The sequence below is a fragment of the Lissotriton helveticus genome, chromosome 1_1, assembly GCF_964261635.1.
Source record: "Lissotriton helveticus chromosome 1_1, aLisHel1.1, whole genome shotgun sequence".
Taxonomy (NCBI): Eukaryota; Metazoa; Chordata; class Amphibia; order Caudata; family Salamandridae; genus Lissotriton; species Lissotriton helveticus.
Window position 1 is genome coordinate 1,641,986,385 of NC_136057.1, and position 27,310 is coordinate 1,642,013,694.

The 27,310-nt window shown below is 42.9% G+C and overlaps 1 protein-coding gene and 1 long non-coding RNA gene across 5 annotated transcripts in view; one reads left to right on the top strand and one right to left on the bottom strand.

Annotated features, from left to right (window-relative positions):
* Positions 1-27,310, bottom strand: part of AGAP2 (ArfGAP with GTPase domain, ankyrin repeat and PH domain 2) — a 1,117,996-nt gene that overhangs the window by 384,258 nt on the left and 706,428 nt on the right. For both annotated transcript variants that reach the window (XM_078688707.1, XM_078688698.1), the window contains exon 7: positions 24,122-24,243. In XM_078688707.1, the coding sequence (XP_078544833.1) occupies positions 24,122-24,243 (122 nt within the window). The remainder of the gene's footprint in view (positions 1-24,121; positions 24,244-27,310) is intronic.
* LOC144829512 (uncharacterized) overlaps positions 1-27,310 on the top strand; it is a 354,617-nt gene that overhangs the window by 293,682 nt on the left and 33,625 nt on the right. The gene's annotated exons all lie outside the window — the stretch shown is intronic.

The window sequence follows — 27,310 nt, forward strand, 5'->3', positions numbered from 1 at the left end:
ACAGTGAATAATGGGTATCAAGGAACCTATGTATTTCTGAAATGGGAACAACATTTGGAGTTTAGAAGCAGTGGTTATTTGCACATCTCCAAATTTGTGGGTGCCCATACTAGAATGTGAATTTGAGGGTATTTTTCAAAATGACTTCTTGTTTACACACTGTCTTAGATTTGGATGGCAGAATTACATAGAAAGTAAATGGGTAATAACACTTTTACTATTCTATGTTCCTCCGAATCTCACAATAAAAATGGTACCTCACTTGTGTGGGTAGGCCTAGTGCCTGTGACAGTAAACAGCCCAAAACACTATGTGGACACATCACATTTTTCCATTGACTACTGACCCTTTTATTTGCAACGTGCTAGCTGTGGATTTTGGACCCTAGCTCAGCTGGCATCTAGGCAAACCTAGCAAACCTGTACATTTTTTAAAACTAAACACCCAGAGGAATCCAGGATAGGGTGACTTGTGTGGCTCCCACCAGTTTCGGTTACCCAGAATCTCTTGCAAACCTTAAACTTTGTATAAAAGAACACATTTTCCTCACATTTCTGTGATGGAAAGTTCTGGAATCTGGAAGGAGCCACAACCTTCTACCCACCCAGCATTTCTCCAAGTCTCCCAATAAAATGGTACCTCACTTGTGTGGGTAGGCCTAGTGGCTGCGACAGGAAACGGCCCAACCCTCAAAGTGGACCCATCACATTTTTCCAGTGAAAACCGACCTTTTTTTCGCACTGTGCCTAGCTGTGGATTTAGGACCCTAGCTCAGCCAGTGCCTAGGGATGTCTCATTGCTGCCGAGTGCTTGACTAGTTGCCTCGCTGACAACGCGTTTTTAAAACCACTTTGATTTTCATTTTTAATCTGTGCTTTCCTTGCTGCCGAGTGCCTGATTAGAAGCCTAGGGGAGAATTCGTTTTTAAACTCACTTTGTTGTTTCACTATTAAATTGTGCTTTCCTGTTGCCGAGTGCATGATTAGATGCCTCGGTGCTAACGCGCCTTTCTAAATCACCTGGCTCTTTAGTATTGAACGGGGTTCTTCTTGTGCTTACCTGCTGCTTGATCCTCCCTCCAGCGCCCCGGTCCACCACGGGTGTTCCCGATTGTTGTGGAGGGCGCCGGCGAACAGCTGCTGTCTCTGCCCCCATTGGCCTTTGCGGGTCACGTGGGCCGCGACACTCTAGCCAAACACTATTTAGAACTCTACGGCTGGATTAGTCCTTGATGTCTTATTGCTGCCGAGTGCTTGACTAGTTGCCTCGCTGACAACGCGTTTTTAAAACCACTTTGCTTCTCATTTTTAATCTGTGCTTTCCATGCTGCCGAGTGCCTGATTAGAAGCCTCAGGGAGAATTTGTTTTTAAACTCACTTTGTTGTTTCACTATTAAATTGTGCTTTCCTGCTGCCGAGTGCATGATTAGATGCCTTGGTGCTAACGCGCCTTTCTAAATCACCTGGATCTTTAGTATTGAACGGGGTTCTTCTTGTGCTTACCTGATGCCTGATCCTCCCTCCAGCGCCCCGGTCCACCACGGGTGTTCCCGATTGTTGTGGAGGGCGCTGGCGAACAGCTGCTGTCTCTGCCCCCATTGGCCTTTGCGGGTCACGTGGGCCGCGACACTCTAGCCAAACACTATTTAGAACTCTATGGCTATCTCCGCGCCCAGCGGACGCGCACAGTGGACTCGCGCCGAAGTCGCGCCAAAGTCCTGCCCGTCTGCGCCCGTCCGCACTCTGGCCGGGCGCAGGGCCAGAAATGCTGCGTGTCCAGCTACCATCAGGAAATTTAGTAGGGAGGAGCTCTTTTCACTAAAAACCATCTCCCAAACTTGTCCGCATCGATTAGACGTATCTCTTTGGAAGGGCCCTGTTAGCTGTCGGGAATGTAAGAAAACTTTTGTTCTCTCACAGATTGCCGCATTTACAGTTGGCAGTAATATTCTGAAGGGGGGGCTAATCAATGCAAGATCTATGCCTAAATACGCATTACATATACATGATTTAATAACTGAAGAAGGTCTAGATTGTCTCTTTATCACGGAAACGTGGCTCAAATCATGGTGTAACCCCGACATAGTGCATGCCCTGCCGCCAGGCTATCGTATCCAAAGGGCTGACAGAGGGGAAAAACGGGGGGGAGGCATGGCAATTATTCATAAGGACTCTCTCAACTGTGCTGTAGCTCAATTGCATGATCTCAAAGGGGCGGAAGGGATGAGTTTTCACATCAAGGTCAATGACACCTTCACGTTTGCGGGTGCTCTGATCTATCGCCCCCCGGGCCCGCATAAGGACTTTCTGGAGAGCATTGGGGATGCACTTAGCATTCTGGCACTCCGATTCTCGAATTTCACGGTACTTGGGGATATTAACATACATTTGGACTCCCCCATAGACACGGCAGCCAACGCATTTTCTGACACTATGGATGTATTAGGTCTAGCAATACTCACCATTAACTCCACTCATAGTGCAGGCCACACTCTAGACTGCATCTGCTCTAATCTCGCCACACTTAAGGTCAATCTCCCCAGAACCCAGACATGGACAGATCATGCACTGGTGCCTTTCAACCTCTCACTGGATGGGAGTGTGAAAGGCAAGCAGTCTGGTAAAAGCACTCAGGCCAGAAATGAGGGATGGAAAGCAATCATGAGCCACCCGGAATTGATCGCGATGGCCAGTGATTGTAGGCCCCTCATGATAGGAAATCCTGAATCGGACAATAACACCTTCAGGGAGTGGATGTCTCAGCTTAAAATCAAAGCTGGACCTGTTACAATCAGAAACAGGCCATGCCATAAGAGAATGTCTGCCCCCTGGTTCAACCAGACATTGAAAGCAAAACAAGGGGAGGTACGGAGAGCAGAACGTAGATGGCGGAAAGAATATTGCGAGGAGGACCGCTGTAACTATAAAATAGCCAGGAGCTCATACCATGCACTTATTAAACAAGCTAAAATTAAATTCTACACTGCAGCAATAGAAAATGCGAATAACAAACAAAAAGCGATCTTTAAGATCGTAAATGGCTTTAACAACCCTAAAATACTAGTGCAGGAAATTCCGCCCTCGGAGAATCTCTGTAACACAATTGCAGACTTCTTTGAGGAAAAAGTACAGGGTCTTACGAAAGACTTTGCAGTACCTATCATAGAGTCAGGAGAAGGTGGCAGTATGCAGAATTGTCCTGTGGACCATTTGACGCTCTTTCGGCCGATTAGTCTGGAGGAGACTCATCGGGCAATACTGGCGATCAAATCGGGATCACCGTTTGATCCGTGCCCCCCCACGCTCCTACATATGATCGTCGACGTTGTTAATACTGCAATTAATATTATTACCAATGCATCACTGGCCACGGCTAACATCCCTTCAGAATGGAAACTGGCGGCGGTCAAACCACTGCAGAAAAAACAGCTGCCTGACCCCACCATTTTATCCAACCTTCGACCAATCTCATTGCTCCATGCATTATGTAAGATAACAGAGTCTTTTGTAAATAAACAAATTACGAAGTTTCTTGAGGATAGCGAGGCATGGCACCCAAACCAATCAGGTTTTAGAGCACAACATTCCACCGAGTCAGCTCTCCTGTTTACCACCGACACCATCCGAATGGCCCTGGACCAGGGTAAGAAGGCTGTCCTAATCTTATTAGATTTGTCGGCAGCCTTCGACACGGTCTCACATACCATCCTGATTGACTGGCTAATAACATCTGGCATAACTGGAAGGGTCCTAGAATGGATTAAGAACTTTTTGAGTAGCAGGCGACAAGTGGTCACCTTGGGTGAATTCTGTTCGAAGGAAAAATCTCTTACGACTGGAGTACCGCAAGGGTCTTGTCTAAGCCCGACACTTTTCAATGTGTACACCACCCCTCTCATCAGGTTGATATCGTCTTTCGGCATCGATGTGGTGGCATACGCCGATGATACTCAACTGATCCTAGTCCTTGATAAAGACACTCAGGACTGGGAAGAAAATCTAAAATGCTGCCTGACGGCAACATTTGAATCAATGGGGAAGAACCATCTGAAATGTAATACGGGCAAAACGGAGATTATGCCAATGGGTCCACAAAATGAAAAACACACTAGAACAGGGGTATAGGGCACCGATGACTGCACTTTATCCAATGTTGTGTGGTCCAGTTAATTGTTGTGGGTGCCAGGAATCTGAAGTCATATACCCCTAGACTCCCAACATTTATACAATCCAACACAGTGGTTCAGCACCCCACAAAGTACATAAAGACAAAAAGTAGTCAGAGCAATAATCAAGAAAATCAATTCTGTAGGACTTAAAGTTTTCTTTCTTTGCTTTTATTCAAAATCTTCATGAAAAAACGTAGCCAACCACGCCGTGGAGACTAAAACGGATACCATACGAATTGGTTGTGAATAATGGCACCATTCTGATGGCGTATCTGACTTGATGTACACTGAATAAGAGGAATTGACTACTTTCCTTCACAATAAGGCTATAAATGCCATGCACACTTTAAGCTTTGAACAATAAAGTCTGAGAAAAACTACCGACTTACGTCCTCAAATATCTTTCGCCCTGAAGAAGTCCTTTGGACGAAACGCGTTGGCTACGTTTTTTCATGAAGATTTTGAATAAAAGCAAAGAAAGAAAACTTTAAGTCCTACTGAATTGATTTTCTTGATTATTGCTCTGACTACTTTTTGTCATTATGTACTTTGTGGGGTGCTGAACCACTGTGTTGGAGGGTCCACAAAATGACTTTGTCCCTAAACTATGGTGGCCGGAGAATGCTGAGATACCGCCCCACACCACCAATACGGCTCGTAATTTGGGTATAAAGTTTGACACCGCTCTGTCATTCAAACAACAGGCACTGACAGTAGCCGGGACCTGTTTCAATATCATCAAGGGACTGAGGACATTTTTTGACCTGCTTCCTTTGGCGGCTAGGAAAATGGTAACAGTCGCCCTCGTGACATCAAGGATAGATTATTGTAACAGTCTCTATGCAGGGACTAATAAAGTGGTCACACATAAACTTCAGATGGTGCAACATGCAGAAGCCAGGCTGGTGCTGAAATGGCCGAAGAAATCCTCAGCATCCGCAGCATTAAACACTTTGCACTGGCTCCCAATAATCAAAAGGGTCCTTTTTAAGATCCTGATTATTACCTTTAGAGCCTTCCACTCTCGAGGGCCAAAGTATCTATGGGGGAAGTTTTCCAGGTATCATTCCACACGTACTTTGCGGTCCTCAAAAGCTAACCTTCTGTCTGTCCCTGTTTTCAGACTAAGGGGCTCATTAGGATGGAGGATTTTCCGCATCCTACGGGCCGGCGGAAGCCACCGCCGGCCCGGCGGATGCGGAAAATCCTCTGCGGACCCACCAAAGACCCACCGCCAAATTAGGATGGCTGGTGGGTCCTGGTTTCAGTCCGCCGCTTTTCCGCCGCAGTTGGCTTACAACCGCGGTGGAAAAGCTCTAACATGGCTGGCAGTGTCTATCAGACACCGCCAGCCATATTAGGATGGTGTAAAATGTATGATTTTCCGCTGCGGCTTTTCCGCCGTGGAAAAGCATACGGACCTTCACTTCGGGGGCCCGTTGCGGGCCCCCTGGGTGAAGGGGGGGGGGGTTGCACATGGGGGGTACCTATGGTACCCCCCTGCATATGCGTGCACAAAGCAGCAGGCACCGCGCGGGCCTGCCGCTTTGTGCACGCAAATGCGGTGCATGCATTTTTAACATTGCGGCGGGTGCAGCTTGAAGCTGCACCCGCCGCAATGTTAAAGATAGAGGATGTGACCGCCACCCTGGCGGTCACATCCTAATTGCACTGGAGGGACTGCCGCGGCCCCTGCGGACGGTCCCTCCTCCTCTAGGGTGGCGGACGGACGCAAGTCCGTCCGCCATCCTAATGAGCCCCTTAGTACGAGAGGTGCTAAATCTCTACCAGTCCTAGGGTCAAAAGCCTGGAATACTCTTCCCCCTTTTCTCCGGACCCTGGAGCGGGAAGTAGATTTCCGAAAGGCACTGAAAACGTGGATTTATAACTTACCGGATACTTGTGTCAGAGCACTAGTGTGATAGCCTGGATGAACCACCATAAGCAGTACGACCAGTGTTCATATCTTTACGGTCAGTAGCGGCGCCTAGATGCTCCTTGGAGCAACTGTTGCGCGGTACAAATACACCATTACATTACATTACATTAAAAATAGCAAACCTGTACATTTTTGAAAATGATACACCTATGGGAATCCAGGAATGGGGTGGCTTTTGTTGCTACCACTAGGTTCTGGTGCCCAGAATTTATTGCAAACCTCAAACTGTGTCAAAACAACACATTTTCCTCACATTTCTCACATTTCTGTGATGGAAAGTTCCGAAATATGTGGGGAGCCACAAAATTCCACCCACCGAGCATTACCCCTAGTCTCCAAATAAAAATGGTACCTCACTTGTGTGAGTAGGCCTAGTGCCTGCAACAGGAAATGGCACAAAACGACCTGGTTTTGCAAGCTTGTCACCTGCGGTTTAGGTCCCGGGCTTGAGGAGTCCAGGGAGGTGTGGCTTGAGTAGATATCCATACATTTTCCAACCTAGAATCCCCTGTAAACCTCCGATTTAGCTAACTAAAATCACATTTTCATCACTTTTTTGTGTGGGAAAGTTGTGGGATCCCCGGGCCGACACATATTTTCTACCACCCAGTGTTTCCCCAGATCTCCCAAAAAAATGGTACCTCACTTGTGTGGATTGGTCAAGTGCCTGCGTCATGGAAGGGGACAAAACTTATTGTGGAGACATCAAAATTATCTATCACAAAAAAACCTGGTTTTGAAAGGGGGTCACCTGCGTTTTTGGTCTCGGCCATCTAGGAAAACCTACTAAACCCATACAAATCTGAAAACTAGACACCCAGAGGAGTCCAGGGAGGTGTGGCTTGCATAGATTTCTCAACATTTTCCTATCCAATATGAATCCCTTGGAAACCTCCAATTTAGCTAAAAAAATCATACTTTCCTCACATTTCTGTAGGGAAAGTTGTGGGATCATTGGGCTGGCACAATGTCCTACCACCCAGCGTTTCCCCCAGGTCTACTGATAAAAACCTCTCTTGTGTTAGTGGGCCAACTACCCATGACAGGGAAAGTCCCAAAACGTATTGTGGAGACATCAAGATTATCTATCACAAAACCACCTGGTTTTGCAAGGTGGTCATCTGCGTTTTTGGTCTCAGGCTTGGCAGCCATCTAAGGAAACCTACCAAACCCAGACAGTTCTGAAAACTAGACACTCAGGGGAGTTCAGGGAGGTGTGTCTGGGAGGGCAAATGGGGGCTATTGCCCCCATCTGCCCTCCAGGGAGTGGCAGAAAGACTGTCCAATTTGTATTTGGGGGTTGAGGGGACTGGCATGCCCATTTTGGGCAGCCCACACCCCTACATATAAAAATATAACAATCCCTGGTGCCTCATGGTATTTCTGCCCCCCTCGTCAGAAGGGCAGATTGGGGCAAATGACCCCCTCTTCACCCGGGGTGGCAGAAAGACTAAGTTTGCTCCAAAAAATCAAAAGCCCTTGCTGCTACCCCCTCTTTGGTGTCTCGTAGCGGATCCCTGTTTGGAGATCAACCCACTGCAGTGATCCCCAAGCAAGGATCCACTAGTGAGGAATACCATGGGAAAGGGGAGATTCTACCTTTTCCAATGATACTTCTCCCATCTGCCTACATCCTCGGTGGGCTGAGATAGCCCCAGAAGCATGTAGAAAGTGAAAGTGAAATGGGCTGATCGGCTCATTTCACTTTAGTTTTTAGTCAAAATATGTATAATGCTGTGCGCGCTGATCGTCATTTCACTGAAAACCCAGAGCAGCCTCAGGAGCTGGGGAAGCTATTCCCCATCTCCCCATGCTGTTTTGAATTAAAGGAAATCCCTCTAGTGCCCGCACCCGAGGGATTTCCAGTGCCATGTGCGTGGACGGCTTGGAGCCATCTGATGCACACAAGCACCATTGCTTCGGACGGCGCCCGCAAGTCCTCCGCATGGAACTGGTCAAAACGCAACCATTAAGAAAGCCAAGATATCCTAATACTTCCTTCACATCTCAAATGTGTCATGTCTAAACAAACAGGCATTTAGAGTGGTTGCTGAATTACATAACCCAGTTTTCACTTTAACAAGCACAAAATACTCGCAGACACAACAGCCTCACATTGCCAACAACTGCAAAGTGTGCAACCCTTTACCTTATAAGATAACTGTGTTCCATTAGCCTATTAAAAAATATAAACCACAGAATAAATAAAGTATAAATGACAAAGACTTGCTTCCAGACAGTTTCAAAATGATTCTCCCATAATCCTTGCCAACATATAAGTGAGAAAAGTCACCAATTCCTCCCTGTTCCTCCAAAGCAACCAGAGAGTTTCTGAGTGACCTGTAAACATCTTTCATGAAGCAAAGCTGGGGCTGGAAACTACATACTACTATCCAATGAACCATTTATAGGTAAACTCATTGTAAAGGTAGGTTTTCCCAGATCTATATCTTCCCTGAGCAAAAGAAACTCTTGACAGACAGGATGCGCCTAAAAGAAGTACTGAACTAGCATTAATCTTCATCTGGTATGATTTCAAGAACCCCGCTGATGCTAACGGAGTTTGCCACACTACTCATCCTTTCATCAGAATATATCAAACTGTAGACCACCAACTATTGGCCCACATACTCTATGACATACGAGTTGAAGGTGATGTCCCCAACTACATAAAATGCACTTGGACTAGGACAGAGCTGGCAGGTGAGAGCGCCTTACTTTATAATATTGCCAAGTTGGGTAAGGATCTGGAGTAGTCAGAAGTTTGTCTGCTTTTATTAATATTGTTCGAATAATCCAGAATATAGCTTCCAGAGTACAAAAGAAAGACAGCCATCACGTGTTCTTCCCCCTCTCGGTGGCAGGCCTGGGGCTTTCTCAAGGCGTAATTACAAGGTAGTTGAAATTGGTAAATGAATGACAGCATAAACAAGGTCAAGATTCTGTAATCTGATAAGCAAAGCGCGAGTCTGTGGTAAGAGTGCGAGACAGCGAGTACGCTGCTCCGTCAGAGCGAGGAATACCCAGCGGTCGAGAGAGTTATTTGCTTGGAATTAAGAAATGATGCACAATCAGTCCATAAGATAGGTCATAGTGGTCGTAACAGCCTGTGGATGCTGTAATTCATTTACCAATTTCAACTAACTTGTAATACCTACACTTTGCTCTCATTGCTTGGTTCTTATTCAATGGCTTGCCTTCCTCTGGTGTTTCCCCTACTTTGAAACACAGCCTCTTTGACTGGTGGCTTGTATCCTTCTACGGTTCACAATTTGAAGCTACTTTTCCTCAGTTTCCACCCCAACTTGTTTGCATAAGCACAACAGGGATATTTTTGCTGTATGGTTGAAAAGCAAACTTCATGGGTTGTTTACCTTCTGTATTGTACATATTGCACTTTTATAGCACTGGTGGAAGGGCCAACTGCTAAACTCCCTCAGAAGGCCTTTTAGCAGAAGGTGTACTTAGAATAACACTTCTCCTGGAGGCGACATGGTGTTTGGACAAAATATTGTTTTATAAATATCGGGAGACAGAAATATCAGAAATTAAATATTGTGACACATAAATATCGTGAAGCTAAGTAACAATGAAATGACAATTATTAATAAATGTTAGTTATTTCATTGATTTTTAATTATGTAAAATATGGAATAGTGATTTATTTTACTTTTATTTTAGTTACAGGATGCTAGATTTGTAGAGGTATAGGGCGGGAAGTTAGTTAAGAAATAATTGTCTATTGATTATTATTTGTAAATTATTTATTCAATTGAATTTTAAATATGTAAATTGTGGAATACTTATTCAAATGAGTTTTATTGGTGTTGGGAGATGCTAGGATTGTGAGGGGCTAGTGGGGGAAATTAACTAAGTAACATTAAAAAATATATATACATTTTTCAATTTATTTAAATAGACTAGTTATTTTTTCAATTAGCAATAGTCCTGCGCACTCATACAGGATAATACATCATTTGGATTGTGTGAAGTCGCCGGGAAGCGGGCACCGTACTCGAACCAAAATCTCTTAAGAGCACGTACACATGCTCTACCGGGACTGATCCGGTCGCGTTCCTACTCTCCTATCTCAAGTGACTATTGAAGTGATATGACTCGAACTCTGTTAATCTACTATCACTGGCGTAACACCTGACTGATATTTCAATCGGCTTGTACTCTACTACTGATGTAATATTCGGCGTACTGAGACCTTATATACCCTACCAGGTTGGAATTATGACCGGCTTTGGGTTATTCCAATTTTGGATTCAGCCACTGAGCCCTGAAGAGTTGGAGAATATTGTTTCTCCGACAAAACACGTGTCGGCTGGCTGTGTGTAACTTGTGATTGATGACCAATTAAAGAAAAACAAAGATTCCAACGTTGGATTGGTTCCATTACTCTCAACATTCATCTACATGATGTATTATTCTGTATGAGTGCGCAGGACTATTGCTAATTGTGAATTGTGCTAGATTTTCCTCACCGATTAAGGGGTTTTAGGGTCTTCCCTCCCTGACAGCACCATACCTAAGTTGTGTTTAAATTTTATTAACGTTAATAGTGCTTGAGCGCCATTACTTCCTGTCCACGAAAACCCGTTCCTATCCTCTCATAGTTATTTTTTTAGTTATATGTTAGGTGGAGGCTGGAAGGTTTGTTGGAGAACAGGATAGGAAGTTAATTAATATCTTAGGGCTTGATTACGATCTTTGCAGAAGGGATACTCTGTCACAAACGTGATGGATGTCCCATCCACCATATTTTAATGCCATTATACTCTATAGAACTTTTAATACTTCAATAGTAATTATGTAAATTAATCATTTTTAGGTTCTTAAATACATTTAAATATTATATATATATATATATATATATATATATATATATATATATATATATATATATATATATAGATAGATAGATAGATATATATATATATCTATCTATCTATATATATATATATATATATATATATATATATATATATATATATATATAGATATATATAGATATATATATATTGTTATCCAAAGGTCCAAGCTTTTAGGAGTCACACAACAGCTTCCCTCTTTCTCTGCATTCTGAAATTAGGTATGGTTTCCCTACGCGTTTCGAGGCCGTCATGCCTCTCATCAGGGGCTAGCTTTTGTTTATCGCTGGTGCACGGAATTCTCTTGTGGGCGTGCCTCGTTGATTAAAGTGAAAAAAACCCTTATTCTTGCGGGCCGCGCCGAAGCGCTACGATAAATGAAGCACGCTGGGACTTGTAGTCTTTTTAAGAGTCATTGTACTGCCATTAGTGGGCTCCACGCACCAGCATTAAAACACAATGTCTTTAGGATCACGAAGCAGAGACAAACCTTGGTAGGTGTTTGGTCCGCTGTGCTGTATATATATATCCAACAGGGCTTACGCGCTGCTACTGCGACGCAATCCAGGCCACACCAGCACTTCTTTTCAGGTTGCAATTTATTAAAATGAATAACTCAGGCATAACGCGTTTCGAGTCCCATGACTCTTTGTCAAATGCCAGTTTCTGCTGCGCCGGTGGGCTCGTTTACAGGTTTAAAAAAACGTAGCTTCGTAAACACTGAAAAGGGACAAAGTCCAATTCTTCCAGTTGGCAGATGACAATTAAACCCTGAACTTACTTTTCCTTGTGTGGTCTCCCTCACTTTGAGTACCTGCTATTGTTGGATGTTAGCGGCTGGCTTCGGTCGCGAGGAGAGACCCCCGGCAGATTAGCAGGTCCTGTCTGGATGCCGATGGTGTTTGGAATAACAGGAACGAGGAAGTGAGCTGGCATAGTAAGCAGGACGACGCCCACTCACCAGAGATCGTCATACATAAAGCAGGGCACACGATGGCAGTTTGCCTTTCCATCCACCCACTTGGATTTATACATGGTAATTTTACAGCAAGCGAGAACATTTTCACGCACTACGAAACCCAGAAGACATTGGTTTTGGCCACGCCCATGGGCAGGTATCATTTCCAGGTGCGTGATTCAGTGCTTGCTGCAACTTTCAAATAGACGCCGCTGATGAGGGAAGGAGGATTCCCGAAACGCGTCCGGCGTTTCACTTTGGTTTTGAAAAGTGCTGCTGTTTCATCATGTGCTGGCAGATGACGATTAAACCCTGAACTTACTTTTCCTTGTGTGGTCTCCCTCACTTTGAGTACCTGCTATTGTTGGATATATATATATATATATATATATATTGTTATCCAAAGGTCCAAGCTTTTAGGAGTCACACGACAGCTTCCCTCTTTCTCTGCATTCTGAAATTAGGTATGGTTGCCCTACGCGTTTCGAGGCCGTCATGCCTCTCATCAGGGGCTAGCTTTTGTTTATCGCTGGTGCACGGAATTCTCTTGTGGGCGTGCCTCGTTGATTAAAGTGAAAAAAACCCTTATTCTTGCGGGCCGCGCCGAAGCGCTACGATAAATGAAGCACGCTGGGACTTGTAGTCTTTTTAAGAGTCATTGTACTGCCATTAGTGGGCTCCACGCACCAGCATTAAAACACAATGTCTTTAGGATCACGAAGCAGAGACAAACCTTGGTAGGTGTTTGGTCCGCTGTGCTGTATATATATATATATCCAACAGGGCTTACGCGCTGCTACTGCGACGCAATCCAGGCCACACCAGCACTTCTTTTCAGGTTGCAATTTATTAAAATGAATAACTCAGGCATAACGCGTTTCGAGTCCCATGACTCTTTGTCAAATGCCAGTTTCTGCTGCGCCGGTGGGCTCGTTTACAGGTTTAAAAAAACGTAGCTTCGTAAACACTGAAAAGGGACAAAGTCCAATTCTTCCAGTTTCTTAAGGGGACAGTTCAATCACCACTCTAAATGATTCAGCAGTTGTATTTCAGCCCAATAGCAAGGGTAAGTACCAATAATACACTTGATTTAAAGTAAATCCCAAAATAGTTCGTTTTTAATGGGTTCCCCTTGCTGTGATGTCTCATGGGTCTCCCAACCAATTAGATGGGACTACAGTTCCCAGAGTGCTTCTTGCTTGTCCCCCATTTTCTTTACCTGGATTCCAGTGTCGGTATTGGTGAAACCTTGCTTTTCACAGTGTGTACAGAGTGCGAGTCACGCATTCACAGGGAAAGTTCCAAATCTCGGACACAATGTGCAGGTACAGTCTCACGACCACAGACGCAGCTTTCATCTTCACTGAAACATAGAAGTTGCAGTGCTTCAGAATGTTCCTCCGCATACCCTAGCTGCTGCAAAATTTCATTCACCTAATCGAGGCGGGCTTTACATGTGGCCACTTCCATCCATTTCGGCTCCTGTCATTCTCGCAGCCGGGGGGCACTCTTTAACCAAGCTTCACGCTTCTGTCAATGAATCCGACAAGAGAGCACTTCTCCCTCGCGGGTCGTGGGCCTGGTACTGAAGTGTGTCAGGCACTTCTATAAATCCAACAGGGCTTACGCGCTGCTACTGCGACGCAATCCAGGCCACACCAGCACTTCTTTTCAGGTTGCAATTTATTAAAATGAATAACTCAGGCATAACGCGTTTCGAGTCCCATGAATCTTTGTCAAATGCCAGTTTCTGCTGCGCCGGTGGGCTCGTTTACAGGTTTAAAAAAACGTAGCTTCGTAAACACTGAAAAGGGACAAAGTCCAATTCTTCCAGTTTCTTAAGGGGACAGTTCAATCACCACTCTAAATGATTCAGCAGTTGTATTTCAGCCCAATAGCAAGGGTAAGTACCAATAATACACTTGATTTAAAGTAAATCCCAAAATAGTTCGTTTTCAATGGGTTCCCCTTGCTGTGATGTCTCATGGGTCTCTCAACCAATTAGATGGGACTACAGTTCCCAGAGTGCTTCTTGCTTGTCCCCCATTTTCTTTACCTGGATATATATATATATATATATTTCAAAAAATCAACAATTTCCACGTTTTTTGCAAAAACTACATTTCCCATCTAACTTCCTATAAGCAAACAGGGAGTGAGATCAGTAACAGAGGAGTTCTGGCGGGTCCTTCGAAATATAGGAGGAGTATGTACTTTATTGCACTGACCGTGAACAAGCGACAGTTGGTTGCGAAACGCGTTGGTTCTTACTTTGCATTGCTGGAGTAATGATAATGAAATAAATAGGATTGGGAAAGGAACTTTTGTGAGTGCTGACTTATTCCCTTCGTGGAAGAAGGGAGTTGTTTAATATATTGAAGCGGGCTCTGCTTGGAAGTCAAAGCACCGGTGAAAAGAGCGCCATTGGACCGCAGAATCGAGCCAAGGCTGTGGATATATATATATATATTTACATCTTTTTTATGTTAATATTTTTCCTGCATTCATCAGGTTACTCATATATGTGATTTGCTTGAAGTGAAGTATTTTCCCTACTTATGCTTAGACTGCAGTTTGAATAGTAAAAATGAACCACTTTGCAGTTTAACACTTTACCTACTAGTGAACTTTTTGGAGTGGGAGTAGTAAATATCACTCCTCTGAAATCCAACACTTTCCCTACTGGTTCAGAGACTGGAGTGAGAATAGTACATTTTACTCCTCCAAAGCCCAACACTTCCCCTACTGTTGCACTAACTGGAGTAAGAATAGTAAACTTAACCACACCAAAATCCAATACTTTCCCTACTGTTGCACAGATTGGAGTGGGAAAAGTGAATTTTACCCCTCCGAAGTCCAACACTTTCCCTATTGTTGCACTGTTTGGCGTGGATATTGTAAATTTTACCCCTCTGAAATCCAATGCGTTCACTACTTTTGCCCTGTTTGGAGTGACAATAGTAAATTTCACTCCCCTGAAATGCAACATTTTCCCTACTGTTGCACTGACTGGAGTAATAATAGTAAACTTCACCAAACCGAAATCCAATGCTTTCCCTACTGTTGCACAGATTGGAGTGTGAAACGTGAATTTTACCCCTTCAAAGTCCCATACTTTCCCTAGTGTTGCACTGTTTGGAGTGGAAATTTTACATTTTACACCTCTGAAATCCAATGTTTTCCCTTCTTTTGCCCTGTTTTGAGTGACAATAGTAAATTTCTCTCCTCCGAAATGCAACACTTTCCCTACTTTTGCGCTGATTGGAGTGGTAATAGTACATTTTACCTCTCCAAAATGCAATGCTTTCCCTACCATTGCCCTATTTGCAGTAAGTAAATATCACCTACCGAAGTCCCTACTGTTGCACAGATTGGAGTGAGAATAGTAAATTGTACCCCTCCAAAGTCCAACAATTTCTCTACTGTTGCGTTGTTTGGAATGGGGAAAGTAAATGTAGGATCTCCAAAGTCAACACTGTTGCACAGTTTGCATGATATTGTGGTAAAGAATATTTTTGACGCAATATGATATTTTTGGCACAATTTTTTGTTACCTATATTGTTTACCACAATATTTTTGCCAGTGTTCCCACACACATATCTGCTTCCTGAGCTGAGCCCTGTGGAAAGTCATTTAGGCCTTGGCAAGCGTTTCCCTTTAAGTTGTGACATTCCTTGTTTTTTTCAATTCTGTTAAGAGTTTGCTTAGAGGAAAGTATTTTTTTTTAAAGCATGCTATTTATAAATCATCAAACATAGAATTCAATGTACAGTTATGAGATTACATAGGATATTTATCTGCTTTTTCACAGAACTGTACAATGTTTAATTTACCAACATTGGCAACGCCAATAGCTCTTCAGTCCTATTAGATAGGTGAGCCCTATTGGTTCTAACAATGCTTGTCGAAAGTGTTTCTATGAGGTGGAATTAATATATACGAAAACGTTGCCTCCAAGCACAAATGCAGCTTTCGAATCAATGCAATTGCTGTGCATAAGAAAAAAAGAGTGCCCTTGTTCATGGAAATTCTGATAGTAAGCCAACAAGCATTTACTGTGACAGCTGGAAAACGCAGCAGCTATGCAATATTTCGTAACTCTGTCTCTTAGTGGGTAGCTGTAATCTGACCTAATGGAGAACAATGTTCACATGAACCCCCCCCCCCCCCCCCACCTCAGCACAAAAATAACAGGATTCGATCCATTTCCGATTTTTCCTTGACTTTTAAAAATTTGCCTTGTATTTAAGTTCCTGGTTATTTATTCACAACAAGGTGGTTTCCTATTAGCTTCGATGCTGTTTGGTACATATAGATGGCATATTTGTTCTCTTCATTGGGATCTTGTATGAATTTAATACAGTAATCAAAGGTTAAGGTAGTTAGCTTGCTGCATGTTGCATGTTGTTTTTTTTTCTTTTATTTAGACACTCTGTTTATTATTACTTAGCATTATCTGTTTTCAAATGAAGATAGCGGAAGCTCTGGTGTTGTTCTGCAGCCATCACCCAGACTCTAATTGAGTCTGATCGCCTCATAGATTGGGGGGTGGAGGGAGGGCAGCGGGTAGATGGGTCTACTCAAGGTGGGGGGGAGGGAGGGGGTGTGCAAAAAATTAGAAAATATGAACCTAACCGGATGGCAGTTGCCTCACAAATGAACATAGAGCTTGCAATGAAGATAATTGTAGAAAAGAAGGAAACTATATTAAGGATTAACACTAATAAAGAAATAAGTTCTACACCAGTTCAGATTATCCTATACGACAATGGGTAGGTTGAATATAAAAAGTTGGAATGTTGGAGGGCTCCTAAACAGTGAGAAACGCAGGCGATTGGCTGAGCTAATTGGTTTAAATCCAGTGGATGTAGTATGTCTCCAGGAGACACATGTGCCTTGGGATAAGAAATCTTTATTAAATGTAAGGGGCTATAATCTGGCAATAGCTTCAACCCAAACGTCAAATATTAGAGGGGTCGCAATATTGACCAAGACACATTTGGGGGGGACATCACGCTACCTCTCCGACCCCCACGGCAGATGGGCTATAGTCAAGCTCACTCTTGGTATTACTATATGCAATGTGTATGGATCCAACAATGACGATCCTGCTATATTTGAACACTTAGAAGCAGAATTAGCCACCTGGCAGGGACCCTTAATTATATGTGGGGACTTTAATATCTCTCTTAATCTCTCACTAAAAACCAGATCTGTTACAAAATATGTGGGCCGAAAACCCAAAGTGTATAAAGCAATTAAAAGGCTAGTCAACAGCTTTGGTTTAATAGATGTCTGGGCTCAAAATAACAAACAGGACCCAGGGTACACTTATTTTTCGCACCTGCATCAGAAACATGTACGTATAGATTATATTTTTGTTACTCAGGAGTTAGCCCCTCAGTCTTCGATTGTTAAATGTCCCCAAATAATATCAGACCATAATGCCCTCATCCTTTCAACTGAATTTGGCTCCCATCAAAAGCAACGTAGGCACTGGTCATTCGATCGTAAACTCTTGGTTAACGCTGAATACATTATGTATATCAAGAAATGGACAGAAGAATTTTTTAATATGAATCGTTTCAGTTCTTCAAGAAATATTGTCTGGGATTGTTATAAGGCAGCACTTAGGGGAGAAACTACTAGCTATCAAAACAGGATCCGAAAAAAACAACTTAACGAGCATAACTTGGAAATATCCACCCTAGCTAAAGCTGAAGCAGATCACACCAGGCTAATTTCTTTGGGGCAGGACGCCAAGCAATTAATGTATCAAGTAATTACATTGAAATCTGAGATAAACACAACTCTTAGCCAGAAAGCGGCACAAACATATAGGGCCCATAGAAAAGATCTCTATGAGGATGGAGAGAAAGTAGGCAGACAACTGGCTCTAACCACCCGGCAAAAAAATGTTGCCCGTAATATTAGTTCAATTCAGGAGGGTGGACAAACATTTACTAAAGCGACTGATATAATACAACTATTTCAGCAATACTATCAAAGTCTATACACTGAAGACCTAGTTACCACTGACACTCAAATAAATCTGTTTCTTAACAATTTTCTTGATAACGATAATGGAGAGAAAGTTCTCGACGAGGCTACTCGTGAAGATCTGGAAGGGGAAATCTCCATCGAAGAAGTATTAACAGCACTTACTTCGTTACAAGCAGGAAAAGCAGCGGGGCCGGATAAAATTCCAATAGATCTGTATAAAATTTTATCTGAGCAACTAGCCCCAATTTTGCATGATCTTTTTCTAGGGATACAATGGAACGGAGTTTCTCCTGCATCTTGGTCTGAAGCCAGTATAGTTGTATTTCCTAAGATAGGAAAGTCACCCGAATTTCTCACTTCATATCGCCCCATATCCCTTATCAATTCGGACTCTAAATTGTTTGCTAAAGTAATGGCCGGTAGATTAAGCAGGGTCATTGAACATCTGGCCTCCCCTTGGCAGCATGGTTTTGTTCCAGGTAAAGGGACTACCGATCACACCTGCAGGGCTCTGGCTCTTTTCGCTGCCATTGCTGTCAGGGGAGGGCAGATGTCAATGATCCTGTTGGATGCCGAGAAGGCCTTCGACCGGGTGTCATGGAAATTTCTCTGGGCGGTTATGGCACGAAATAATTTTGGCCCCAAATTTGTAAAAGCTATGAAATCTATGTATACGTCCCCCAAAGCCAAATTACAAATTATGGGTTTCTAATCTGGTCAGATTAGTATATCTCGAGGTACTAGACAGGGCTGCCCTTGTTCGCCACTATTATTTGCGCTTTATATTAATCCGCTTATATTAAAACTCCTAGAGCATACACTTATTACTCCCATCCTGAGCCACTCATTTGAGACCAAAGTATTAGCCTATGCGGACGATATCGCGGTCATCACCGCTGATCCAGTAGTGGCTATGCGCGAAATCGAAGAATTAACTCTAGAGTACGGCTTGTACTCGGGCTACTCCCTGAACAGGGGAAAGACTATTATACTGGCTACAGCCAATACAGTGTGCAGTGATCAAAGAAGGAGTCATAAAGCCACCTATTTGGGAGTCACTTTAAGCCCTGATACCAAGCATATTATAGCTCTGAACTATGACCCCCTAATTGCCAAGATTAAACAGGACCTAGATCGGGTCAATAATTTACATCTTTCGATCATTGGAAGAGCCAATTTTCTCAAAATGAATGTTTTACCCAGATGTTTATATCTTTTTCGTACAATCCCGCTAGCAGTAGAGTCAAGGATATTAAAAACACTCGACTCACTTATGTCGAAATTTTTATGGCAACATGGAAAGATTAGGAGATCGCATAAACTGCTCTCCCTCCCTATAGAAAGAGGGGGACTTGCTGTTCCAAACTGTACCTTGTACCACTGGGCTTCAATCCTAAAACTCTCAACTCCTATGTTTTGTAATAGTAATGGAACTACACATGTTGATATTGATTACATTCCTTCAATATATGAGCTGGTTCTCGGTAAAGAAGCAAAGGGCCTTTTCCTCCAGGTAATTGACACTAAGCATATGAAAAAGAAATACAAGGTTGAAATTATGTTAAGCGCTTGGAAAGTCTGGGAAAAGGTTGCTAAACTCATACAACTTAAGACACTTAATAGGTATACGCTATTATGGAAACATAGTACTCTTTGCGCACCATCTTATGATGTGATAGCAAGAAAATGGGAAAGGATTGGTATAACTACAATTAGTGACTTCTTGATTAACGATTTTGAAACCACTTTTAACGACCTGAAACAAAAATATCAACTCTCAAATGGTGATTATATTAAATTCGCGCAGGTAATAGCGTATCTAAGAGCAAAACGTCCCTCTATTTATTTGGGGAGAGTAGAGATAATTGAAGCCCTTAACAATACAAACACTAGAATAGGAGCACTTTATAGGCTACTTCTAATTAATATGTCGGATGACCTGGAAAAAACAGAAACTAGCTGGGCTACAAAATTAAACAATCCTGACGTAGATATTGATAGGATATTAGAGATGAGCCAACTTTTGATTATGGCCAGTAACTTAAAAGCCCAAATATACAAAACAGTCTTCAATCTCTATTACACACCCGCTAAGCTGTTTCTATGGGGGAAAAGGGAGAATGACATCTGCCCAAGATGCTCGAAAGGTCCCGCCACCCTGATACACATGTGTAGCTGTCCTTCACTTGTATTAATTAAGAACATGCTCTCGAATTTCTGGGAAGAGCTTTTTGGGCACAGGGTACCAGATTCAGATACACTCTTTGTCTTAGGATTCGATCCTACTCTAAAATTGACAAAATCAGAGCAAAAAATACTATATATTGGTACCGCTGCCTTTAGAATCATTTTGGCAGCTCGCTGGAAGGAGCAAGAACCTCCTAGTTTTCAGATGTGGCTCTCCCGTTTTCTGGCAATCTATAGCATAGAGACGGCTATATATACTACAAGGGGAAAGATAGCAAGGAAACTTGGGGAGTCACTCTGGCTTCCCATAACGAATTGGAAATGTAAACATAATCCTACGACTATATAAGGTTTTTAGATCGCTTCATTCCAGCTACTTGCTCTTATGCTTTTTGATGTATTTCTGTTATTCCTTTTCCTATTAATGAATTTGTAATGTCTTGCTTTATATGATGTATTGTATAGATTCTATCTGGCTCTGCCTGTGTTGGGTTCATCAAAAAAAAAAGGATATTTATCTGCTTTTTCACAGAACTGTACAATGTTTAATTTACCAACCTTGGCAACGCCAATAGCTCTTCAGTCCTATTAGATAGGTGAGCCCTATTGGTTCTACCAATGCTTGTCGAAAGTGTTTCTATGAGGTGGAATTAATATATACAAAAACGTTGCCTCCAAGCACAAATGCAGCTTTCGAATCAATGCAATTGCTGTGCATAAGAAAAAAAGAGTGCCCTTGTTCATGGAAATTCTGATAGTGAGCCAACAAGCATTTACTGTGACAGCTGGAAAACGCAGCAGCTATGCAATATTCAGTAACTCTGTCTCTTAGTGGGTAGCTGTAATCTGACCTAATGGAGAACAATGTTCACATGAATCCCCCCCCCACCTCAGCACAAAAATAACAGGATTCGATCCATTTCCGATTTTTCCTTGACTTTTAAAAATTTGCCTTGTATTTAAGTTCCTGGTTATTTATTCACAACAAGGTGGTTTCCTATTAGCTTCGATGCTGTTTGGTACATATAGATGGCATATTTGTTCTCTTCATTGGAAGAGGCGTATGTGCTGAAAGAAAATTAAACTATTGCAATTTTGTGAAGCCCGTTCTGTAAAGCTTTTAGAAAATAATAAATAAATCGTTTTTTGACAATCTTTTGAAAAAGCAAGAGTCTTCTTGTAAAGCCAGTTAACCTCCTTTCCAACGTTCAAATTATAACAGGGGTGCAAGTGGGCAGTTTACAATGTGTCCACAACAGCTAACGCCATTTCTTAACACTTGACAGAAACCTTCTGATCTTTAATCTTAATCCATGCGTTTTTAACATTTTAGAGAATATAAACGTTATGAGCCAAGTTGCCAAATTGAATCTGCTTAAATTCGCATTTTGATTTTTTTACCCTTAAACCCCAGAATTTGTGAACTATTCCCCAAGGCATTGGTTCTTAACCTTTTCTTCCGGAGACCCCCACTTAATGATTCCTACAATCCAAGGACTCCCACTGAATCATTATTGGAATTCAGGGACTCCCAGTGTCATTATTGGATTACGGGGAGCACTAAGCAATTTCGATAACTTGAACTTCAAACCAATACGGAAACAAGCATTCATCAAACAAATAAATAAATGATGAAATGTGTTAATCAATTAACAAACATATATATAAAAAAGCAATCAACATTTGAATTTTATTTGGAATATTGGAGTTTTTCTAAATTGAATTCAGACTATCTATTGCCTATATTATTTCCTGTTTGATGCACTAGCACTGCTCCCACAAATCAATCTGAAGAAACCAACTTAATATTTAGCCCTAATTTCAAATGACTTCACATTTACTGAGCACTGAAAAATGTTCTACGCTAATTGTGCCTCTTTATTTATTTACCATTTATTCATCTGTTAATATTATTTATTTTCTAAGCAGTCACGAACCCTCTGAGTAGCCAAGGTGGACCCCCAGGGGGTTCCTAGACCACAGGTTAAGAGCCACTGTTCTACAATATGCACTTTAAGTGGTTGTATCACAGAGGCATGCACGACTTACCCACATGTGCCTCTACCTCGTGGACCCAACAACGAATGTGTCCAAACAATGCATGCCTGTACTACGCATGCATATACCATGCATGCCTTTACCATGCAATATTGTGGTAAAGGCATGACAGGTAAAGGGATGTCTGGGAAAGATCACACCCCACCCCCATGCCCCGAGCCCTGAAAACTACCCCACCCGAGTCCTAAACAATACGCCGACCCCCCTCAGCCCAAAACACAATCCTGACCCCCTCCCCCCCGGAGCCCAAAACACTCCCCCGACCCCCCCCTGAGCCTCAAACACTACCCTACCCCCAGAACCCTAAACAATACCCCGGCCCGAGCCTTAAACAATACCCTGACACCACTCAGCCCAAAACATTACCTGAACTCAAGCCCTAAAAACAACACCAACCCCGATCCTAAGCACTACCACCCAATCCCCCTGAACCCTAAACACTACACCGACTGCCAAACACTACCCCAAATCCCCGAGCCCTTAAAAGTACCCCGACTCCCCAGCCCTAAAACTACCCTGACTCCCGAGCCCTAAACACTACCCCGACACCCCTGAGCATAAACATTACCTGATCCCCGAGCCCTGAAAACAACCCCAACCCCCCTGATCCTAAAGACTATCTGACCCCTCTGAACCCTAAGCACTACCCCGGCCCGAGCCCTATGCACTACCCCAACCCCGAGGCCTAAAAATTACACCACTCCCCCAGCCCTAAAACTACCCTGACCCCCTAGAGCCCTAAAAGCTACCCGACTCCCTCAGACCTAAAACTACCCCGACCCGAGCCCTAAACACTACCCCAACACCCCTGAGCCCTAAATATTACTCCAACCCTTAAAAAAAGCCATCACCCCCACCCTGAAACCTGACCCCAGCCCCACTTACCTCACCGCACCCTCTCCTGATCCTTCCTGTTCCTGGACCCACCCATCCCACCATTTAGACCACGCACAGGCTTAACCACGCATATGCGTGGTTAAGACATGTTTGGTTCAGCTTGCAGGGCAAATGGCATGTGGGACTCGGCCCATGTTATAAAGGCCATTTCCCACTTTAAGAATATTTGATCTCAATATTTAGCAATCCGAGCCAAATCGGTGCAACTCAAATCCAGATTTTTTTTTTGTATTATTGATGATGGTCTAAGGTGCAGCCGTTGATAATCCAACATAGACCTGTGAGTTATGAACAAAGTGAAACCTCTTTCACGTGGTGGTCACCAGGGTTGGATTGGGATTGAAAATCGGCCCAGGCACGCAAAAAAAAAATCGGCCCACAAATGACTGCTTCGGCGTAATCTTATAAAAAAAAATGAGCGGGGGGCGTATGGGGGGAGGAGGGGGTAAAAAAAATGTACACGTTAGTTTACACTGCTGAAATACACCTAGAAACAAGTGAGGCCACTTCTACTCAGGCCCCTGTGCCTCCGCTCAGTATGTGCATACATTAATGGGCTGGCCCGAGAGACAAAGGGAGTGACACCTCTTGCTAAGCAGAGGTAATGAGCGCCCATCTGCCTATAGAAGGGCCACTCAGACACCTACTGGGCCGCTGGCTGTTCGAGCAATAGAGACAGCGCCCAAATTGCCCCCTAGTCTGCTAAAAAAGCAGCCCACAGCAGCACTCGGACACCGGCCCCTCAGGCATTGCCCGAATGCCCGTGTTACCAATCCGACGCTGGTGGTCACTCGTACTATGTGGCAGCTTGATAAGCATTTCCGGAAAACACTCTCAAAATGGATGAGGCACTGATTAATGTGGTAAAACTTACAGAGCAGGGCCATTCTAAGGATGTAGGTTTGGATCAAGACTTAAAATTGTGGAAACATTGATGCAAAGAGAGAAACTGTCTGGAATTTTAGATGTATTTCATAAAACGTTTGTTTCTTTATGAGGAAATGTGTAGTATCCCCTTTTTTGGGCACTTTACCTGTCCTGGGTGGATCCCAGATACTGGGGTAGAGCCTGTTGAATGACTCGGGGAACTGGGTAGCGATTTGCACGAAGCCAGCAGTTGTTGTTGCTTTTTCATCGTCACTATTTTTTGAGCGACTGTAAGAAAAAGTAAAGTCAAGTCAGGCATGTGAATAAAGAAATATCAAGGTGCTGTACATGTTTATTTACTCCATTTGTAAAATGCATATAGATAATGGAAGTATGTTATGTCGTACAACATTGGAGACAGTGGTAGCAGGTAGAGTTCTCAAGGAGATAACACAAGGTATTGCATGCAAGGTCCATTCTTTCAAGTCCATATAAATAGAATATCCAGTGCTGTCAAACATAGGAGCCATCCACCTAGTGTGCAAAATAACAAAATAATTAATTCTATATTGGGTGAAAAAAGAGCAGACTGCTATAAATGTGCAAAAAACTCCACATTCCGGCTAAGCCACTAGCCCACTGTAGAACCAGTAGAGTTCTGGAGGACACCTAGTAAAACATCCCCATTCAGAGACTATGACAGAAACAGACAGCGAGAGGCAGTAGGCATTATGAAAAAGTCCTATTTTAGACCAAGAAGCACAAGCCTCAGCTGTTAAATTGAACGATGTGTGTCCGAACCAAGCTATCTTGCCGAACAAAGGTGTGTAGGCTATGTTTCGAGGAATAGAAATTTCTTAGTTAAAAGGCTGAGTGAAAGAGGTGAGTCTTAAGGCATTGTCGGTACTTTCAAGGGTGTTTCTCAAGTCTTGGACAGGACATTCCACAAAGAAAATTCCTATCCTTTCAACTTCAAAATTCCGAATTCTTTAAACTTTTATGGCTGGTTGGCAAAGCCCTGTAGCTGCCCAAGCTCTGGCTCCTGGAGAACAGAGCACAATGATCGATGGCTCATTTATTGATCCATTATTGCCAGAGGACACCAAACAAGTTCTGTGCACATATTCAGAGACTCATCCAAAGAGCCCTTTTATTGCTTGTTTATATTGCAGTTACCAAGGACCTCATTTAATTGGGTTTGAAGATACCCAGGTTTATAATTTGTTTTAAAACATTTATTTTTAAAGCAGGACAATTTATAAGACCATTTCAGAGTTTAGAGTGCAGAGTCGCTTCTCAGAATAAAGTGAGGGCCCACCAAGCCTCACTTAAAGACTGAGAATGAAGTTGTGGTATGGACTGTGAACTACATTTATAAAGGACGGAGACTCAAGAATTGTAAGTCAATTGCCTGCATTGCAAGGTTAGTATGATCTGGTTGATAAGCAATCATTTAATAGAGCTGAATTTTGGCTGGAAAGTAATTTTTGGGAGGTTTATAGATGCCAACCTAAATTACTGTAAGGAGCCCATAAATGCTTTATGATCATGACACAGAAATCGGCCTACTACCTTTGCCGTACCTCAGTGCTGAGTATTCAGGCCTCCACACAATGAGTGGACTATGAGCATTTAATCCTTAACTCAATGTAAGTATACTTTGAAAACTGCAAGATTGTATCTCAATACTGCTGGATTTTCAACTTCCAATTCTTCAATTGTGCATTTGATGATTTCCATTAAACTGTCCAAATCATTTCATCACAAGATGGATGCTGTCTACACAGCTGATCTGGAATACAGACAATATACCTTCATGTCAAGTTGACTCGACCAAGAACATATGCGCTTTACATGTGAGTCCACTAGTTTGGCTAGCCATTCCTTCAGTTCAACTTGGCTTTATCCATTTACACTTTCAAATTAATTGAACTGGTCTTTAAGGATTGAAGTACCTATCTCAGCTCTAACGTACTTATAAATGCTCATTCCTTGAATTCAACAACACTGAGGTATAAACATGTACACCTCTTTCTCAAGCTAGATAAACTCATAATTCCACTGGACCATACATCTTAATACCATCAACTCACCATGACTGGACTTTTCACCTAGATTCACTTGTCATATTTCAACTGTTCTACTTATTTCTATATGCTAAACTTAACTCTACGGTATCACAAATATTCATGCTTTGTTCACAAATTGTTGTGACCACCCATTGTGATGCCTTGAGCCTATCCTGACCAGACTGTGAAAATGTATGTCTCAAACTGAACTAAGCTAGGTACTTCAGCAATGCTTACATCTAAATGCAGGTCACCTACTTTACTATTTCCCAATATCATACTTAACTGGTATATCACATGCCCGAAACTTGGAAACGTGACTCTTTCCAGTCTTCTCTACGTGGATGACATGGTCTTAATAAGCCAAAACGCCAATCAGATTACAGCACCTACTGGACACTACCCAAGACTTCTCACAAGTGAATGCTCTTCAAATCAACCTAAGCGAAACGAAAACCATGGCAATAAATTATACCAAAAAAATACTACACCCGCATCTGGATGCGCACCGCTTACAACCAGTAACTGAGTAGAAATGTCTTGGAATCCTACTAGACAGCAAATGCGCCTACAAACCCAAGATGGAGGCTTTGCGACGGAAAGGCACCACAACAACACTAGTCATAAAGCCTCTAAAAAAATAATTACCAGGTCTGACCTTAGATCCTATTCTCCAGGTCCTCCATTCAAAGTTACTCCCAACGCTGACCTATGGAAGTGAGCAAGTGCAAAGGAGGGACGTAACCGTTCTTGATCAAATTCTCACCAGTGCCTACAGAACGATCTTCCACCACCCCAACTATCCTTCCCCAGCACAAATATGGCTAGAATTCGGCCCTCAGAAACAGACCATGGCCAGAAGGAAGGGAGTTCATAAAATAAACTGGCATACGATCAGGGGAGCAGAGCAAAGCTCACTGAATTCATCCGGGAAATCTCACCAGCCAAACAGTACTCCCTAGTGAAACTAGATCGGTTTAATCTATGGAAGACCCCTGCAAAACATTCCAGCTTCAAAAAAGTAGTAGCGAAAGCCACAAAAATAACATCACTAATTGAAGACAGAGCAACACTGGCAAAAAGGTAACACAGCAGGTCTGTTCTTAAGTAATACACAGCCGTCAAACCACAACCATACTGAAGTGCAGGATTCAACATAACAACGAAAGAGACATTTTTAAGATACTGCCTGGGCATACTTCCGATTCTTCCTCGCCTAACTCCCTGAAAAAGGAAACCTGCAGAGCTTACCTGCCGACTTTGGGACAACGGAAGTGAGGCCCTTG